This window comes from Mytilus galloprovincialis, chromosome 9, assembly GCF_965363235.1.
Source record: "Mytilus galloprovincialis chromosome 9, xbMytGall1.hap1.1, whole genome shotgun sequence".
Taxonomy (NCBI): domain Eukaryota; kingdom Metazoa; phylum Mollusca; class Bivalvia; order Mytilida; family Mytilidae; genus Mytilus; species Mytilus galloprovincialis.
The window spans coordinates 71,884,343-71,906,305 of NC_134846.1; the positions used below are offsets into that span (position 1 = coordinate 71,884,343).

At 31.4% G+C, this 21,963-nt stretch overlaps 1 protein-coding gene across 1 annotated transcript; it reads left to right on the plus strand.

Annotated features, from left to right (window-relative positions):
• The first annotated feature begins 4,238 nt into the window (after positions 1–4,238).
• On the plus strand, positions 4,239–12,926 carry LOC143045851 (uncharacterized). The gene is made up of 9 exons (XM_076218649.1): positions 4,239–4,399; positions 5,215–5,393; positions 5,943–6,008; positions 6,626–6,731; positions 6,926–7,041; positions 7,377–7,474; positions 9,433–9,518; positions 9,955–9,991; positions 12,234–12,926. Exons 1-9 carry the CDS (start codon positions 4,361–4,363, stop codon positions 12,326–12,328), a joined length of 822 nt encoding a protein of 273 aa, XP_076074764.1. The 5' UTR covers positions 4,239–4,360; the 3' UTR covers positions 12,329–12,926.
• Positions 12,927–21,963: the final 9,037 nt, after the last annotated feature.

Below are 21,963 nucleotides of genomic sequence, written 5' to 3' on the forward strand. Positions count from 1 at the left end.
CGGAAATCACTGTTTCACGAGAGTCCTAAAATTAAGTAATCTTAACAAGTAAATACTAGCTTTAGAAATTAATCAGTTGCCCATCTGCATTATTGAAAGTTTAATAAAATTGAAGCTTGGGATCACATACTGTTTTTTGGTATATCTGCAGATGCTTATATGTCAACGTATATAATCAAGAAGATATCCATTGTGTTTAAAAGTGAAGGATAGACAAAGACAATAACAGGCGAACTGATGGGGTGCATGAACTGACCATGACAGCTAATGATCATGGTCACATGTCTACAAAATATAATTTGAATATCAAACAAGTTACCATAATTTTGTATTTTGTTGTAAGTATTTCAATGAACATCGGTGTTGGTGACAGTTGAAAATAAAAAAAAGGAGATGTGGTTTAATTGCCTGTGAGATAGTCATCAGAGTTCAAACAGGTGTATATAAGCAATTACAGGTCACCGTACGGCCTTCAACAAACCAGGGCCCCAAACCGTAAATAGATATAGGAAGATGTCGTGTGAGTGCCAATGAGACAACTCTCCATCCAAATAACAATTTAAAAAGTAAACCATTATAGGTTAAAGTACGGCCTTCAACACGGAGCCTTGGCTCACACCGAACAACAAGCTATAAAGGGCCCCAAAATTACTAGTGTAAAACCATTCAAACGGGAAAACCAACGGTCTAATGTATGCATTATACTAATTTATAACAAAACAATTTATAAAAAAATGACAGATGGAACCCATGAGAACTCCCGAACTGCAGGCTACTGACTTGGAACAGGACCATAAAAAAGTGGCGGAGTTGAAAAAAACAAGTTAAGAACAAAGTGTAAACATCTGTTGCAATTGGTGTTAACTCAAAAAATTCACTGATTGTTACGAAGCAAAATATCCAGGGCAAAAAAAAAACCAAATAGACACGGAGCACTGATGAACATAAAGACGTCATGGACAGTAGGAGAAACGCATGGCTGTCTTATGTAGTGTTAAAACATGAGTAAACAGTATCGATATGATGTAGGATTATGAGTTCTCACCACTGCCTACTGCTATAGATAGCGATCTATGTTTGCCCGAATTAAATTTTTCAAAAACAAATTCAGTGTACGTACCGATAGAACAATATTTCTTTTAACAATTTTTCAATAAGTGTTAAATTGATAACCTTCAATAATAAGTTTATTCAAATGATCAATGAGGTAACATAGTTCGTCTCTAAGTTTACGGGCTTTATAAACTGCAACATCACCGTAAAAGATTAGGATGTGCTAACTCATTTTTAAAAGTTTTCAACAGGTACTGCCAAATTTCCTGATTACATTTTTGTATCTTTGAAACAATTCGGTAAGTTTTTGATCAGTAATTTATGGTAACGAAATCATGGCCATGAATTTTCCATTGATCCATAAACTGCAGTCATTGAAACCTAAAACTCGACTGCAGACATAGACATAACGAACAAATTGTGGAATATAACACCCTGTAAGAAGGGCACAAGGAACATTACCGTCTTAAAAAGAAAAAAATCACAATCTGTAACGAAAAACCGTCCCTTTGATGGGCTGTTCTTGTTGGTATCAAAACAATATACAAGCAAAGACATCAAGTTTTGATTATGCGTCGCTGATCAGTGGGCCCAAGACCACAATTAATGACCCCGCTTTTCGTTGTCCACGAATATAGTTCCTTTTAATTAGAGTGTATTTTTCCTTAATTTTTTTTCTTTCCTTTCCCCACTCATTCCTTAAATCTTTTTGGGTGGAAATGAAAGAAGAGAGGTCAAATAAATTTTTGGAGGTTGTATTTTAACTGATTTTGATATGGAATGAGTGATTAGGTCAAGTGCAAAAAGGTGATATTTACAGTTTTCGGAACATCTCTTGACTTGTCAATAGGGGTATGGATGTGTATTGGCTAAATTTGTAAAAGTGATTGCTTCAATCTTTCTGAATTTTGGATATATATTTGGACTAGGACAATACATTACACACACAAAAAATTGGACAAAAGTGCATGGTGCAATTTTTTTAATGATGCAAAAGGTTATAAAGAACTGATAGAGGAATTAATTGTGGTCTGTGGCCAGTGGCTGTACAATATATACTAGTATACAAAAGAAACGATACAAGGCAATGCATTTTTCATATATATTTTATTGAAATTGGGCACACTGTACCAAGGTAAATAATATCCCAATTGGTCTAATTTTTACCGAGTGCTATTTTCTTGTCAAACAAATTCATTTACATTTAAGGCAAAAACGTGATTTTTTAAAATTTTTGTTAATTATTTCTAAAATCATATTTTTTTACAAAAAATAAAAATAAATCGAGATTAGAACTTACAATTTAAAACTTAAACATGGACTGCTTAAAACTTTGAATGCCTTTGCAGATATTTGAATACTTAATTCAAAGATGGAATATGAGGTGTTCTTGGCAATTTATTTGACAATACTTGTCTTCCCAACAGTCAGTCGGAAACCAGGTTGAAATAGAACAAAAGAATCGAAGCTCTCTATTAGAGAAGGCGATAAATGTTTACTGTATTGTTTACTATAGTGACAAATTTTTAAAAAGTTAATAGAAACAAACAAAACTGCAATTTTCTTCTCAATTACGAGGTGTTTTATTTCAAAAACACCATTTGCATAAGTTTTCAATTTATCTAGTACATAGTTAAGCAGAACAATTAGATATCAAGTCGACGACATGGGTATCTTTCAAGTTGGATGACAAAAATGCATAACCTCCGATTTTTTTGAAAAAATTACCACGGACGGAAAAGATATCAATCTATTAGTTCAGTAATTTTCGTGTCTGCCCTTCCATTATGTGACTGAAGAAAAAATTCCAAAAAATAGGTAACAATTGTATCGAAAAGAGAAAATCGAGTGTACCTTTTTATGTTAGGGCGTGTTTGAGTTGAGTATTTTGTCTTGATATCGTTCAAAGTAAGAATATTTCATACATCGTCTCGCTTCAGATTCTATCATTTTTATATATTAAAGCTACATGTTGACTTTATAACACAAAAAAATAACAGTACTAAAAGATGAAATATATGGGTCAAGTGAAATACCTATCTAATGAGTCACAAAAACAGGGAAGGTGTGTTCGAATAGCTATTTTTTTACTGAAAGTACTTGACGACAGTCTTACAAGTTGGATGATGAAAATGCATATCTTCGAAAAATTCTAATTTTTTGTGTGTGATAACTAGGGTTTATAGTCTTCAACCACTAAAAAAATCTAGTCTGCCCTTCCACGAAATATTTAATTAGATTTTTTTTAAATGTTTATGATTTTTCGAAAATTCCACCTAACAACCGATCAGACAATAGTTTTAAGTTGAATCAATGCAGACAATATCATTAACTGAAGCTCATTAGCTAGTTGATACATTTGTCTTTTAAAATATAACTGACATATAAGGATCGTATTGGTGCAATGTGGATAAATTTATCGGTTTCCAAGAGCAAAATTGGTAGCGCGTCATCGCTACAATGGCTTCCATTTTTACGATTGTGAAAATGAACTGGCGTAATGGGGAGATAATTTTGACGAAGTAGGATCCTGACTGCTACACGATAGGTCTAACACAGACTTCACTGACTAACTGGTCTTGCAGACCTCACTCACAGTCTACACGAAAGGTGTAATGCATTTCACTGCATCTAGACACAATGTCGCTATTGTGTCTAGCATTATAATGCATCTAGACAAAGGTTAAAATGACAGATGGAGCTATGTCACTTTTATGTGAATTTTTACTTGCTTTTCATATACATGTTTCATGTTTTTATCTTTACAAAATTGTTGATATTTGTCGAATTGTAATTTGCTAATAAACTATGAAAACTTGCTAGTGTTAAGTTTTGCAAAGCCAAATATGAAGGATCAGAGACTCAGGATTCCGATATCTACTCTTTATACGGTCTGGGGTAAATATGTAAAAGATGACACGGAAAATACACAACGTAAAAACCCCTCCGGTTACATTACATTGGGAACGTTTTAATTGTACTGCCTTTCTAGCTTTCAACAAGTGGGATTTATCAAAAGTCAGGCATATTTATATAGTGTAAAGGTATTTTTGTTCAGAAATAATTAGGTGCCTGTCGGGATGTACCTGTGCGTTGTGAAATAGTCGATCTTTGGTTTTTAGTTATAGTATTTAGAGAAAAACATATTGCTAACCTTGTACTTTCGGTTTTTACTTTCACTTTAACAGTGAAGATTGCACAACATTGCATCTAAGGTATCGTCTAGAAAAATCGAACTAATGTGTCAGATAAAAGAGCTTTAGTTTGATTTCTTCATTATCTTGTGTTAGTTTGAAACAGGTTAAACATGGTGGATAAAGCAGCAGTGATCGAATACGTAAAACTGGTAAGTAATCTACCGCCTCGTCAAGTTTAAAAAAAAATAAAAATAACAACAACACTTTAAAACAACTTGTTTTTTTTACTATTTAGTTGATCCGCGATTTGGTATTAAATCAGGTGTCAGTTCCAAATGATGTCAGTTTCTAATGCTTTACAACTGCCAATATCTGCACCATGATTTCGGATTGATTTTATAAATATTCCAGACTGAGTTTGGACTTTTTTTTTACTAACAATTATATCTGTCCTTATCTGTAAAACAATTCTGGTTTTTATCCAATGGGAGAGAGATACACCTTGAAATTGATAGTGTTGGACAGCTGACTTGAAGCCCTAACAAACTGTATCAGTGTATACAATACTGTCTTCCAGTTGGTTCCAATGAATGGAATGCACTTTACAAAGAAAGAGTTCTTATTTAGATCTGAATTATATGGTATATAGTGTCTAGTGTCAACCAAGTTTGAATTTTAGTGGTGTCTTTTTTACTGAGTTACATGTATGCCCCATTGCTGAATTTTTCATTTTTCTGTTCCCAAACTTTAGTTTGCATCAACCAAATGATATAACACTGATAGACAGTGCTTGTTACCACAATATACAGATCAAGTTTGAATTTTGGTAGTGTCATTTACAGGTCTTGAGTTATGTCCCTTCATAACATTATATGCAAGTGGGGTATCATCTGTGTCCATAATGTCCCTTCACAACATTATATGCAAGCAGGTGCATCATCTGTGTCCATGATATCACATGGACATATTCCCCATTTATTTTCAATTAATTCTAGCCTGTATAAATATTTTTGTAATTTTGTAGGTTATAGAAGATGAAGTAAAAAGAGTAACAGGTGACCAGTTTTTATGTGAAAGTGATTTACACACTATACTGGTGGATGATAAAAGTAGCTCAAATCCAAGGGAGACAATTGTTGGTTACCCTACTTACCCATTGTACAGAGAGATAGGAAACATGCTTTATCAGTGGCTGGAAAACAAGTATGAACATTACATGTATATAGAATTTTTTAGTTCATATTAATTGCTTGTGATAAAATATTACTTCTGTTTCAAGTTTGTACAATTATATCTCTCATATTTAACAGACAAATGATGCAGTTGCAATATTATATACATTGTACATTGAACTTTGAAATACAAATAGAATTTCAGATACTTTTTTTTATGGTTTTATTAGACTGTAATGTTTTCTAACTTTGCATGTTTGCATTATACTTCATCAGCACTTCAAGGTGTGCTCTGAGATTTATGATTGCAGTAGTTTTTATTGATAATTAAATTAAATAAATAATTTGAGAAAAGTAAATCAACAATCTGATATTTAGATACAAATTCTATGTCCTTGCTTTGTACTATTCATTTCACCTAAATTATTATGCAAACAAATGCAATATAATTATATGTGGTCGCCTTTAAACTTTTGAAGGTGTGCATTATCACAATAAAAACCAATGATCATGGTAAACAATATTAATTTTAAAATACAATTAATATTCAATAATTTTCATCTGAATGTGGTAATTACAGAGAATGTCCAGTTGTGAATCTGCCCAAGTATGATTTGTTGGATGAGAAAGTGTATGTTGAATCAAGGTAAGATTTTGCTGTATTCACATCAAGAAATATTAATTGGTATGAAGAGGTTAAGTGTGTGCTGAAATACTAAAATTATGAATAAAATTTTATAATGAACAAAATCATGATTTAACATTTGAACAAAGCAAACAAATTTATGTGCATCAAATGCTATGAATTTAGATTTACAGTCTTCCATTTTGGAAAAATGTGAAATAAAAACTGGGCTTTACCACCTGAATCAAATGTCAACTGACTGATTAATGTCAGCACAAGCTGATATGTTTTGCATTTGAACTTGATGATGTTCTTACTGTCAAACATAAGATTGGCTTATCTGAATATCAGCTACAACTGTTTTCTAAGAGAAAATTGAAATCATAAAAACATGTATAGAAAAGACCAAATTTCAAGAAAAAATCAATTTATTTTCTAATTACTGGGTAAATCCATAACCAAAATCATGATCACCGCAAATTGATGTACCTTTAATATATATGTACTATAGCACTTGTGTAAAAACCAAACTTTAGTATTTTAGTTTAGAGATCAATGGTTATTGAGAGTTAAGATAAGGGGTTATAATGAATATTTTCCAAATCTGTTTATTATCAAAATTTGAATGATTTTTGCAGGACAGCAACATTTGCCACCATTACACCAATGTTGGATGGTATGACGTCACTGTGGGACCACTGGGGTGAGGAGGAAAGGAAATACAGAATCAGATCTATCTTAACAGTAAGTCTTTAAAAGTTAACAAACAATAAAAAGAATGATTATTTTACTCTATACTAAAAATATACTTGAAATATTGAAATACTAAATGTTTTCAAAATTAATCATTATTCAACAGATTAGAAAACATGTGAACTTAATTTTAGGATACCAGTATATATTACTATACAGTTGTTTTTATTTAATTTATTGAATAGCTGTTAGGAAAGAGAGGAATATTAGATTTATTGGGCATTAGAAAGACAGTGGGAACAAAGGAGATCTTGCCGTGTTCCAGGAAAGTGTTGGAGGATTGTTTTACAGCAAAACATTCGTAAGTTTTAAAAAGTGCTTACTTGAGTACTTATTCAAAAATTTGTAATTTGTCAATAGTTTAGATTGATTATATACACAGTAAATGTGTACTTGCCAGTTTGACAGAAACCCACCAAAAGATCTCCTGTCAAATTGGACACAAGGAAGTAAATTTTTTTGTTTTGTTGTTTTACATATATGACAGCACTTATCTTCTGCTTTTTAATTTCTTTTTGTCAAAGTCCCAGATTATTAAAGAAGACATCAAGTTTAGAGAATAAATATGTGCATCAAAGTAATATGACATTTACACCAAGTTAATGAAATTTAACTTTTCATATTATTTTTTTACAGGCCAGATTCCAGTTCCAAGCTGTCTGTTGGTGCCAGAGCATTAGCCAAGCACTCTCATAGAGACATGAGTACATCTTGGTGGGGTGTGTGCACTGGAAGTATGTAAAAATAAGTCCAAATTAAAAATATATTTATTTCTCAATACCTTATCAAACTTCTTCATGTTTTTGGAAAGGTTACCACACCTGTAAAGTTGGTACACCATTCTAAATTCCTAGAGACTTCATAATGTTTGACAAACATCAGTGTGATAACAAACAATTTAAAATAATTTCAGTTCCAAATAATAAACCATAGTTCCTATTAATTTAAAATGATTTGTCCAATATAAAAAGATAACCACAACAAATATTATCAACATTACTGGTTTTGCACTCTTAAACCAGATATGTTTAAATCAAAGAAGCTGATGATGTTAGCCTTTATTATTAGTAAATTCTTCCCTTATTATGTCTTTTTACTTTTCTGTGGAAAGACCTATTGGTTTTCTTCTTCTGATTATTATTTTTTTCTTCTTCCGCCACTTTTTTCTGACAGTGCTTTTTTGTTTCACAAAATGTGGCTTAGACTTTTTCCATAGGTATAAAACCACTAATTCATAGCCCCATTGCTTTCTATGTTAAATTCTGCAATTTCAAGCATTAGTGGCTACTTTATCTTAAGTTCAAATAAAGTGGCAGTTATTTCATGTCAAAACTGTACCTTATCCTGACTTGTGGTGAAAAAATCAACATACATGTAATTGCATATAAGAGTGTACTGGTTCCCGGCAGTTTGACAGTACAAAAACAGGAACTTCAAATCTGAACAACAGGCCAAATGTATCCTCCTATCATATTCTCATTAACTTGTTTATTATTCAAATGAATTGTTTAACAAGGGTTCTACAGTGATCCCAAGTCCCCAAGCTTTCTTTTGATACAAAAAAATACCTAAATATATGTAATATTGACAAAGATACAGCTTTGCCTAGGAACTATTTTGTTTAAAATATGTACTACTTTCTTGTTTGTTCTTTCCGGCGGGGCTTGAATTAGTGGTTCTATACCTATAATGATATCGAACAGTTATTACAATTTTGAAACTGACCCTGTTAAGCCGAACACTTTTTATTGTGAGAGTTATCTCCCCAAACACTGTTTTTCTTGTGTACAAAACTCGTTCACAACCGTTAAAGATTTCGACAAAATTATTTCACCAATTTACTTGTTATATCCTCAGGATCTTAAAAATAATTTTGACTGAAGCGGTACGGAAACTCCATATGAGAGTTATTTCCCCTTATTTAGAATAAGTAAAATGTAATTGTAATTGGTAAACCATAAGTGATAGAGACCTAGAGTCGTTTGATTTGAGGTATTGACAACATGTTTTTACTTAACTGTGAGTTGGGACATGTCATAACACATACATGTGGGTTTAAAGGGTACGCTTACATTAAATTAGAGTTTTCTCCCCGCTTTTATTTAAAAATATGCAGATAGTGATATAACTCATGAACCAAATATAATATAAGTGTAGTCTTTTGTTTTGAGGTCCTTTGTTGATGACCTTGAAATTGAGCTCAAGGTCATAGGTTAAATTGATATTCTAGATTTTGACCTTTGCTTTTACCTCAAATATATACATGATAAAGCCATGGGACTTTTTGCATTAGGTTTCAAGCCAATTGGAAGTGATCTTGTGTAAACCGGAAGTAGCTTTTTTGGTACTTAATTAATATAAAAAATTATAGAACCAGATATTTTTGGCAATGGTGTGTCAATTAAACTTTTTAATACTACCAGAAATAATATTTTTTTAAACCCGAAGTAACAAATTATCACCCTTATTTTAAAAATATTGTAAAGTGACCATATATTTTTGGAATCAGCTATCATTTGACGCTGTTAGTGACATTTTAAAGTGAACTTTTACTATTTTCATCTCAAAGTACTTGTTTATTTTTGTGGAAAGACCTTCAATTGTTCTCTGAACAATTGGTTTTTAATTAGTCTTTTTTTTATTTGCATTATATTTAAATTACTAATACTATCTTAATATTGATATTTTTCAGCTGAGGAGGCAAAAAATGAGCATGCCTTGAAGATAATGAACAAGATTTTAGATAATGCCACTTGGTTAAACACTCACTGGTTACCGGTAAGTTATTGTTAAGATTTGACTATAAACCAGTCAGAAAAAAAAAGAAATTTTAAAAGGATGTAGAATTACAAAATAAATCCTGGGAAAATTAATATGAATAATACAGTTTTACGGTTTTTAATAAATGTAAAGAAATGAAACCTGAAATAACAAAAAAAAATATAAAATATATTTTGTCATTTTATTCCTAATTTAGTTTAAATATTAACCTCTCACTTTAATACTTACAGTTAATTTTCCCAAATAAATTGTTCTGAAAAATGATACATTTGATTCCAAAAACAAAGGAAAATAAAAGCTACTAAAGATTTTTTTTGCATAATATGAATTATTGCCAACAAAAATAAAGCAAACACTGATCTGTAAAAATTTGGTAAAACATTGGACATTTTTTGAATAAAAATATGTTTATCTATTGTTGTTTTTTTTTCAGCAAGATATCATCATCTTAGAAGCCAGACATAAGGAAGGTGAGCTTTAAACACTGATAAAATAACCATTATTTAACATTCGATACATGTACATTTATGCTTTTAAAAAATGTTGACTTGAGAAGAGCAAAGTGTACATTCCTTAAAAAAATCTCATGCATCTTTTACCCCTCCCCATAACAAAACAAACAAAACAAAAGCAAAAATATATAAAAAAAAAAATGTTTGGAATGAATATATGTTAATAACATAAGAAATATTAAAAATTTATATCAATAAAATTTTAGTTTAATACAATTATTTCAAACTAAATAAAGGATATTAGAGATTTGTTTAGTTCCATATCAATTTAAGTATTTTATTAGTTAATATAAACTATATGAAGATTTCAGTTGTACAATTAATGAAATTAATTAAGTTAATTTGATAACTTCTAAGCGGGAAACTCTACAAAAGTTTCAAGAAATTTCATGAAATATGTTAAAAAGAATTCAGATGAGTTGCGAACATGACAAACAACTAAACAATGTTTTTTTAGGAATCACTTACAATAAAAAAAAAAAGGTGTAATTGTATAACCAAGAAAAATATCCTGAACAAACTGAAATAAACAAAATAGTAATCTAACACATATACAAAGTTTAAAGAAATTTAATCAGTAATATGGTAGGATATTACAGCTAGCACACACAACTATAGAAATATTGAAAAAAAAACCTTCAAAGTCCAAAGAGTCTATTGTAGAATTTGTGCAAACTGGAATCCTTACAGTCCTGACTTTGTGATGCAAAACGTTTGAAGGTTTCATTTTAAGAGAATCCATATTTGATCAAGCAGGAACAGCAAAATATAATTTTTAACAACTTAACAAACATGAACTAGATTTAGCTACCTGTATTTACCTATTTGTTTAATTAGTATGATTGTTTTGATAAGCATGCACTTTTTGTTGTGATAACTACTTGCACCTATTCCTTGAACGCCAACATAATTTTACAGGTTTTTTGGTTTATTCCTTGAATGCCAACATCCTTTGTTCTACCGACAATTTACCTGTAAAATTATGTTGGCGTTCAAGGAATAGGTGCAAGTAGTTATCACAACAAAAGTGCATGCTTATCAAAACAATCATACTAATTAAACAAATAGGTAAATACAGGTAGCTAAATCTAGTTCATGTTTGTTAAGTTGTTAAAAATTATATTTTGCTGTTCCTGCTTGATCAAATATGGATTCTCTTAAAATGAAACCTTCAAACGTTTTGCATCACAAAGTCAGGACTGTAAGGATTCCAGTTTGCACAAATTCTACAATAGACTCTTTGGACTTTGAAGGTTTTTTTTTCAATATTTCTATAGTTGTGTGTGCTAGCTGTAATATCCTACCATATTACTGATTAAATTTCTTTAAACTTTGTATATGTGTTAGATTACTATTTTGTTTATTTCAGTTTGTTCAGGATATTTTTCTTGGTTATACAATTACACCTTTTTTTTTTTATTGTAAGTGATTCCTAAAAAAACATTGTTTAGTTGTTTGTCATGTTCGCAACTCATCTGAATTCTTTTTAACATATTTCATGAAATTTCTTGAAACTTTTGTAGAGTTTCCCGCTTAGAAGTTATCAAATTAACTTAATTAATTTCATTAATTGTACAACTGAAATCTTCATATAGTTTATATTAACTAATAAAATACTTAAATTGATATGGAACTAAACAAATCTCTAATATCCTTTATTTAGTTTGAAATAATTGTATTTCTAAAATTTTATTGATATAAATTTTTAATATTTCTTATGTTATTAACATATATTCATTCCAAACATTTTTTTTTTTAAAAAAAGTAATAAAACGTTTTAATTTTCTTTATTTCTTTAAAATTCATAATAATTTTACCCCTAAAATCTTCTATTTTTCCTTATGAGAAACTCTGAAAGTGATAAAATGTTGCATTTCTATAAAGTTCATTAATTATTTTTAACAGTTAAATACTTATAAAAACACCTATTGTTATTATTTAAACATCTATTGAAATATTTTTGTTGGCATTCAAGGAATAGGTACCATATAAAATGTTGGCATTCGAGGAAGACACCAAAAAAAAAGACCCCCCCAAAAAAAACTCGAACAAAAATAACAAACAAAACAAAAGCAAAAATATAAAAAAAAGACCCCCCAAAAAACTCGAAAAGTACATCTATATTCATCTTAGGCATTGTTTGCAAGACTAGGGAGTTTGAACTAAGTTGACTTAACTATTATACATTTTAATTGATTAGGTTATGGGGCCAGATGGACAGCTGATGGCTCATCCTTTAGAGGATTCTTAGAGCCTCAGATGGAAGGTGGCCATGATGCTGGATGGAAGCATTGATGTTGCCAATGTGCTTCTAGGACAAACACATGAATAATTATAAAGACATTATTGTGTATACAAAGGCAGCTGTGATATAAACTCATGCATTAACACCTTTTTGCATGTTTAACAGTATTTCATATAGCTGAGTTTGGATTTGATTTTATTCAATTATTTGAAAATAATCAATGTTGTACAATTTACCCACATAACTGTGATCATAATATATTAAATAGAGATTTTGTTTTGAATTGTGCAATATGTGCTATTTTTCTTATTCTACTAGATTTTATACATCACATTGAGAATGTGAATTACTAAGTTACATGTCAATTATATATGTTTGTTTTGTAGATGAAATTTTATTATGAATGGATAGAAAGATGAATGATCGGTTGTTCAGTTTAATACTATTAATACATTTGTGGAGAGAGAGAGAAATATAGGCAGTTAATATTTACAACAATTTTGTTATTTATATTAGATATATATTATATGTAATTTATCTCAGGTAATACATATTATCAACAAGTGTTGTATGGAAAAGGTGAAAGTCCCAATTGGGGAAAATTTATTTCTAAAATAAGATTTATTTGAATAAAATTTTCTGTTTTTGACCAAATAATGAAGTTGAATATATGCACCTATTTATGCTGTTAACTTTTTAAAGGCCCCACTGTAGCAGAGGTGGCATAATTAAGTTTTATCTATGTCCCTCTGTACGTTCTTACAATCTTACATCCATTTATTTGTACATACATACATCCCGAAATTGGTTTCCTTTTTCCAACAGTTTGCCTTGATCTTATGTTAAGAAACTTATTCACAATGCTTATTACCACTTCATACAGTTCAAATTTGAATTTGGGTTGCGTCACTTTAACCTTTTTTTACGACGGGTCGTATAATGGTATGATGTTGTCGTCGTCTGGGTCGTCGTCTGCGTCATCATCTGCATCGTCCGAAGACACATTTGGTTCCAGACAATAACTGGAGTTTAAGTCAATGGATCTCTGTGAAATTCAAGAAGAAGGTTCAATACCCGAAAAGGAAGGTTGGGATTGATTTTGGGAATGATGGTCCCAACCGTTTAGGAATTAGGGGCCCAGAAGGGGTCAAAACAAGCATTTTTCTACTTTCAGGATAATAACTTGTGTACAAGTATTTCAATTGCTCTGAAATTATACCACAATGTTTAATACCACAAGAAAAAGGTTTTGATCAATTTTGAGGGTTATGTTGCCAACAGTTTAGGAATTAAGGACTAGAAAGGGGCCAAAAACAAGCATTTTTGTTGTTTCTGGACAATAACTTTTGTGTAAGTTTATCGATCTCTCTGATATTGTACCACAAGGTTCCATAAGGACTAGAAAGGGGCCAAAAACAAGCATTTTTGTTGTTTCTGGACAATAACTTTTGTGTAAGTTTATCGATCTCTCTGATATTGTACCACAAGGTTCCATATCAGAAATGGAAGGCTAAGATTGAGTTTGGGGGTAATTGCTCAATTCATGCAGTATTTAGGGGCCAAACTAAAGCTTTTTCTAGTTTCTTGATGTTAATAGTATTTAAGAGTATTGATCTCTCTGACATTGTACCACAAGGTTCCTTATAACAAAGGGAAGGTTTGGATTCAGATTGGGGTTTATATCTCTGAACATTTTAGAAATAAGGGACCAAAAAGGACCAAAAAGAAGCATTTTCTAGTTTACAGACAATAACTTGTGTTTAAGTGTATGGATATTGCTGAAATTATACTACAAGGTTTCTTACTAGAAAGGAAAGGCTGGAATTGAGCTTTCAGGTTCTCGCTTCAAGGGGGGCCGGGGGTTTCAATAAGGGAGGGGCCATAAAAAGGGGCCCAAATAAGCATTTTTTTTAGTTTTTAGTCAATTACTTGTGTTTAAGTGTATAAATCTCTCTGAAATTATAGCACAAGTTTTCATACTACAAAGCGATGGTTAAAGGGAGGGGGGGTTATGGCTCAACTCATTATGGAATAAGGTACAACAAAGGGGGAAAACAAGGGTTTTTCTGGTTAAAGGACAATATAGACAATTTAAAAGCAGTGAAGGGGAGGTAATCCAATTAAAAATTAAAGAACACTGTTATATATATGTTTAATTTTTTGATTACCTCCTTTAAACTGCTTGAAAATTATGTATTACGAAATGATTGTCTTGAGATGTGTAGTAGTAAATTTATTGTTAGAAGTTACTTTTAATTAATATTAATTTTAACCATGACTGTATGTCATTCTGTATTTTAATATTTTAATAGGTCTGGAGGTGAAAAAAAAATTTGGGAGGGGGTAAAATTTTTCAAATTTTAGAAATTAAAGAATTTTTCTTCAAATATTTGTTTTTAGGGGATTTATATTCAACAGCATAGTGTATTGCTCAAAAGGACAAAAACATGTTTTTAAGTTCATTAGACCACATTCATTCTGTGTCAGAAACCTTTGCTGTGTCAACTATTTAATCACAATCCAAATTCAGAGCTTGAATGTTGTGTCCATACTTGCCCCAACTGTTCAGGGTTCAACCTCTGCGGTCGTATAAAGCTACGCCCTGCCGAGCATCTAGTTAGAGTTATGCCTCTTAACAAATAGGAAAATTGTTGAATGTTTTCCTTAAAGGATACGAAATGGCATTATATAAATCTTATTGATCATACCTCTGGAATTTGATACGACTGTCATACAAGTGAGAGGTTTAGCTAGCTATAAAACTAGGTCAATGCACCATTTTCTTCATAAGAAAAAGTAAAATCACAAAAATACTGAACTCTGAGGAAAATTCAGAACGGAAAGTCCCTTGTCAAATGGCAAAATCAAAAGCGCAAACACATCAAACGAATGGATAACAACAGTCATATTCCTGACTTTCCATGAAATATCATACACATAAAAATCAATTCCAACTTTTAATGTATAATTTTTATACGACCGCAAAAATTTAAATTTTTCGTCGTATATTGCTATCATGTTGGCGTCGTCGTCTTGGGTCGTCGTCTTGAAAAGTCTTGCGTCGTCGTCATCCAAATACTTTTACTTTTCGCACTCTAACTTTAGTAAAAGTGAATAGAAATCTATGAAATTTTAACACAAGGTTTATGACCGCAAAATGAAGGTTGGGAATGATTTTGGGAGTTTTGGTCCCAATATTTTAGGAATTAGCTGCTAAAAAGGACCCAAATAAGCATTTTCTTGGTTTTCGCACTGTAACTTTAGTTTAAGTAAATTCAAATTTATGAAATTTTGACACAAGGTTTATGAACACAAAATGAAGGTTGGGATTGATTTTGGGAGTTTTGGTCCCAACAGTTTAGGAATTATGGGCCAAAAAGGGGCCCAAATAAGCATTATTCTTGGTTTTCGCACCATTACTTTAGTATAGGAAATAGAAATCTATGAAATTTAAACACAAGGTTTATGACCATAAAAGGAAGGTTGGGTTTGATTTTGGGAGGTTTGGTCCCAACAGTTTAGGAATAAGGGCCCAAAGGGTCCAAAATTGAACTTTGTTTGATTTCATCAAAAATTGAATAATTGGGGTTCTTTGATATGCCGAATCTAACTGTGTATGTAGATTCTTAATTTTTGGTCCCGTTTTCAAATTGGTCTACATTAAGGTTCAAAGGGTCCAAAAGTAAACGTAGTTTGATTTTAACAAAAATTGAATCCTTGGGGTTCTTTGATAAGCTGAATCTAAAAATGTACTTAGATTTTTGATTATTGGCCCAGTTTTCAAGTTGGTCCAAATCGGGGTCCAAAATTAAACTTTGTTTGATTTCATCAAAAATTGAATAATTGGGGTTCTTTGATATGCCAAATCTAACTGTGTATGTAGATTCTTAATTTTTGGTCCCGTTTTCAAATTGGTCTACATTAAAGTTCAAAGGGTCCAAAATTAAACTAAGTTTGATTTTAACAAAAATTGAATTCTTGGGCTTTTTTGATATGCTGAATCTAAACACATACTTAGATTTTTGATTATGGGCCCAGTTTTCAAGTTGATTCAAATCAGGATCCAAAATTATTATATTAAGTATTGTGCAATAGCAAGAACTTTTCAATTGCACAGTATTCAGCAATAGCAAGAAATCTTCAATTGCACAGTATTGTGCAATAGCAAGCAATTTTCAATTGCACAGTATTGCACAATAGCAAGAAATCTTCAATTGCACAGTATTGTGCAATAGCAAATATTTTCAATTGCACAGTATTGCACAATAGCAAGAAATATCTAATTGCACAATATTGTGCAAAAGCAAGAAATTTTCAATTGGAGTTATCTTTCTTTGTCCAGAATAGTAGTTGAATCAACTTAAATCATTGTTTTATACAATATACAATGTATATTCACTTTTACTACCAACTGATAAATTAAAACAATCTTTACCATTCAGTGATAACAAGCACTTTATTTTACATTTTAATATTTTATGATGTATTTAAATGAGTAGTTATTGTTGCAAACTCCATTAAGAATTTGAATTGAGATCAGTTTTGGAAAAAAGGAAAGGGGGATGTGAAAAAAAAGGGGGGGTTAAATTTTTCTCATTTCAGATTTCACAAATAACAAATAAAAAGAAAATGTCTTCGAACATTTTTTTGAGAGGATTCATATTCAACAGCATAGTGAATTGCTCAAAGGCAAAAAAAATATTTTAAGTTCATTAGACCACATTCATTCTGTGTCAGAAACCTATGCTGTGTCAACTATTTAATTACAATCCAAATTTAGAGCTGAATCCAGCTTAAATGTTGTGTCAATACTTGCCCCAACTGTTCAGGGTTCAACCTCTGCGGTCGTATATAGCTGCGCCCTGTGGAACATCTGGTTCTAGCATTTATATAGTGTGACACAGTTTGTATGATACTGTGGATTTTATTCATATTCATTGGACTATAACAAAAAAACATAATTTAACATAATTTTAGTACTTTCCTCGACGGAATCAAATTTTAGTCATTATTTGAAAGAGTTGAAATGATAACACCTCTAGATCAAGAGCTCTCTAAGTAACAACTTTTTCTCATATAATGAAATGATTCCACAATTTGAATTGATGCAAATAACATTGTTAATTTTTTTTTTAATTTTTTGCTTGATTTTCCTTCGATAAAAACGCCCACAACTAGTCAAGGATGTTTAAAACCCCTCAACGGTGATATATTACCAATGACGACTAATATATTCAAACTCAAAACCTTGAAAGAAATTAATTGATTAGGTAATTGGCCCAGAACGACTTATTATGGAGAGGATTGTCACGGTATCTGTTGGAAGGTGGAAATGACACTGGGATGAAACATTAATGACAATGTGCTAGGGCGTTTACATATATATTTATAAAGACATTATTGTGTATAAAAGTCAGGTGTGATACAAAATGAATTGGATTTTCTCAGAAGAAAAAGGAATTAAGATATTTGTAGCAATTATTTAGGATTTTGAAGTCGAAAAAATCTCTATGCTTTAATTTTTCGAAGCAATGCATAAATAAATTATACCATTCAACGAATGTGACAAGTTGGACATAAAGGTTAACATTTGTGTCCGAAACACGTTGTTGTATATGATGATATAACTCATCATACATAGACATCAGATAACATGTTGTACGTCAGACCCGCGTATTTTTACAAAAGAAAAAACAACATCAGCAACGCTCGAATAAAATAAAAAAATGGATAAAAGAGCCAAGTAAAGTACGAGGTTCAAGAGCATTAGGACTTATAATTACAAATTTTGTCAAATACAGATAAGGTGATAAGTTCCTGGAGAAGAAAATCCTTTGTTTTTTAAAAAAAAAATATGAAATCTATTTTAGAAACAACAAAATAATACGGAGTTTATTCTGTAAACAGTTCTTATAATTATGACCCTATCATTGATGATTCATATCAACACAGAAATGCTAACTACTGGATTTGTGACACCCTTCGGTGGTTACCTCAATCATAATGACATAGACCCAGTGGTTGTATTTAAACTCATCATAGTCTAGATAAGAGAATCAAAAATTCATAATCCTTATATATAGCACAGTAAACTCCATTTATCATTGATTCAATATGACCATGAATTTTACCATTAATTTTTTATAATAATCTATTTGTGTTAGTCAGAATATCTAAATTCTCTGAAAAAATTGAAAATATGAAAAAAAAACCAATCAATGTTGTCCTATGAGGAATAAACCAACATTTCTCATTGAAAAATTAGTATTAAATCTGTGTAATCAACTCCTCCTACAACTTCAACCAAGATACTTGAAAATCCATTTATTGGTTTATTGCACAAACATTAAAGTTGTGCACCTGCTATTATTGATTTGTTTGAACATTTACTGAAGGTAATTTGGAATTTCCATCAAAATTTCCCAAGATAGTTACGAATAAATAAAAGATGGTGTGGTATGATAGTCAGTAAAACAACACTCCACTATAAACCAATTAAATCGAAGTTCTCAACTATAAGGCATTGTCCAATCTTCAACAATGAGCAAACTCCATATCGCATAAAACCTATAAAATGCCGGCCCACGTCCACTTGTATTTTTGTCCATCTAATGAGTTAAGCTTTTTTCAACTGATTTTTATAGTTCGTTCTTATATTTTACTGTTATACCACTGTCCCGGGTTAGGGGGAGGGTTGGGATCCCGCTAACATGTTTAACCCCGCCACATTATTTATGTATGTGCCTGTCCCAAGTCAGGAGCCTGTAATTCAGTGGTTGTCGTTTGTTTATGTGTTACATATTTGTTTTTCGTTCATTTTTTATGCCCCACCTACGATAGTAGAGGGGCATTATGTTTTCTGGTCTGTGCGTCCGTTCGTCCGTTCGTTCGTCCGTTCGTTCGTCCGTTCGTTCGTCCGTTCGTCCGTCTGTCCCGCTTCAGGTTAAAGTTTTTGGTCGAGGTAGTTTTTGATGAAATTGAAGTCCAATCGACTTCAAACTTGGTACACATGTTCCCTATGATATGATCTTTCTAATTTTAATGCCAAATTAGAGTTTTGACCCCAATTTTACGGTTCACTGATAGAAAATGATAGTGCAAATTTCAGGTTAAAGTTTTTGGCTTCAGGTTAAAGTTTTTGGTCAAGGTAGTTTTTGATGAAGTTGAAGTCCAATCAACTTGAAACTTAGTATACATGTGCCCTATGATATGATCTTTCTAATTTAAATGCCAAATTAGAGTTTTGACCCCAATTTTACGGTTCACTGAACATAGAAAATGATAGTGCAAATTTCAGGTTAAAGTTTTTGGCTTCAGGTTAAAGTTTTTGGTCAAGGTAGTTTTTGATGAAGTTGAAGTCCAATCAACTTGAAACTTAGTATACATGTGCCCTATGATATGATCTTTCTAATTTAAATGCCAAATTAGAGTTTTGACCCCAATTTTACGGTTCACTGATAGAAAATGATAGTGCAAATTTCAGGTTAAAGTTTTTGGCTTCAGGTTAAAGTTTTTGGTCAAGGTAGTTTTTGATGAAGTTGAAGTCCAATCAACTTGAAACTTAGTATACATGTGCCCTATGATATGATCTTTCTAATTTAAATGCCAAATTAGAGTTTTGACCCCAATTTTACGGTTCACTGAACATAGAAAATGATAGTGCAAATTTCAGGTTAAAGTTTTTGGCTTCAGGTTAAAGTTTTTGGTCAAGGTAGTTTTTGATGAAGTTGAAGTCCAATCAACTTGAAACTTAGTATACATGTGCCCTATGATATGATCTTTCTAATTTAAATGCCAAATTAGAGTTTTGACCCCAATTTTACGGTTCACTGAACATAGAAAATGACAGTGCAAATGTCAGGTTAAAGTTTTTGGCTTCAGGTTAAAGTTTTTGGTCAAGGTAGTTTTTGATGAAGTTGAAGTCCAATCAACTTGAAACTTAGTATACATGTGCCCTGTGATATGATCTTTCTAATTTAAATGCCAAATTAGAGTTTTGACCCCAATTTTACGGTTCACTGAAACATAGAAAATGATAGTGCAAATTTCAGGTTAAAGTTTTTGGTCAAGGTAGTTTTTGATAAAGTAGAAGTCCAATCAACTTGAAACTTAGTATACATGTTCCCTTTGATAAGATCATTCTAATTTTAATGCCAAATAAGAGAATTTATTCCAATTTCACAGTCCTTTAAACATAGAAAATGATAGTGTGAGTGGGGCATCCGTGTACTGTAGACACATTCTTGTTTTTACATAAATAAGACCGTTAGTTTTCTCGTTTGAATTGTATTACATTGTCTTATCGGGGCCTTTTATAGCTGACTATGCGGTAAGGTCATTGTTGAAGGCCGTACGGTGACCTATAGTTGTTAATGTCTGTGTCATTTTGGTCCTTTGTGGATAGTTGTCTCATTGGCAATCATACCACATCTTCTTTTTATATTTGAACTGAAAACTGACTAACCTAACAATTATAACGAGAAAACAAACGGCATGCTTTATTTACAGAACAATACACGAACAATAAATATGATATCAAGCAACAAACGACAACATCTGAATTGCAGGCCCCTAACTTTGACCACAACCCAGATTTTTGTAGATCAAGGAGAGTTCGTCAAGTTATTAAGGTTGATGTACATCTTCCATTATTGAGTTGTATAAACATATTTTATTATTTTATATTTCATAAGTTTGATTATAAAGTAAATACCATCATCCATGGTTAAACAAACAATCTGTTCAACAAAGCTATTTGAGCACTTGATTCATATTTTTGATAAAGAATCTACATTCAGTTGATGTGCATAATATGCCATTTGTCATAATTTAAGCCCATGGGAAAATTGTCATCATGTAAGCTGATTTGATTATTATTATAATATTGATGAACCATTTGGGGAATTGGTGCTTTGCATATTTTTTTAAACAGGGGCGTAGCTTACGTTGAGGCAACCGAGGCAGTTGCCTCGGTAAAACAAACAAAAAAAAAAAAATCCTTCACTATATTTTCTTTCAAATGATTATTGCAGCAAACTGGCTACTAAACAATAATATAGCAACTTGTTATGTCTTGTTGGCGCGGTTATTGATTCATACCCTTTACGAATTCTTCAAGACTTATGGGAACATTTGAACTAATTTTCTCTCCTCTACTTGGAAAAACCCTTAAAGTACGGTAGTTTTCTGTAATTCAAGTTTGTCAGAGTAAAGGAAATCGACAACAGATTTATTTTGTCCTACCCCATTGCAAGCGAAAACAATGAGTAGAATAGATGAGGATGCAGCTCACAAGTCATTCAATCAAATCACTTTACCATTGAATTAGGTAAATAAGTTAATTTTGTGTCAGAATAATTTCTAGTATATGAGGGCCTGGGTGAGGTTTTAAGAAAACAAAAATCGGCCATGAAATTAATTTAAATTTAAAAGAATATGGATTTAAAATGGTGCTAAATTATAAAATAAAGGAAAATCAAATTATGGGCGACAATGATTAAAAAATAAATATTTGATAATCCCATTCTAAGCATTCAAACCCTCAATTATAACCGTTGACATGTTCCCCTACGACTATGTTCATTGACTCTGGTACCAAACAAAACAAAATATGCATCTACATGTATATATATCATGGTGCACAGAAAATAATTTATATGTTGTGGTTCTCAAGTTTTATTCTCGC

What these genes read in the sequence shown, in the direction of transcription:
- LOC143045851 (XM_076218649.1), top strand. Translation starts at nt 4,361, where the DNA reads ATGGTGGATAAAGCAGCAGTGATCGAATACGTAAAACTG. An exon ending in TATCAGTGGCTGGAAAACAA is followed by an intron (nt 5,394 to 5,942) that starts GTATGAACATTA and finishes TGGTAATTACAG; the next exon opens with AGAATGTCCAGTTGTGAATC. An exon ending in TGTTTTACAGCAAAACATTC is followed by an intron (nt 7,042 to 7,376) that starts GTAAGTTTTAAA and finishes ATTTTTTTACAG; the next exon opens with GCCAGATTCCAGTTCCAAGC.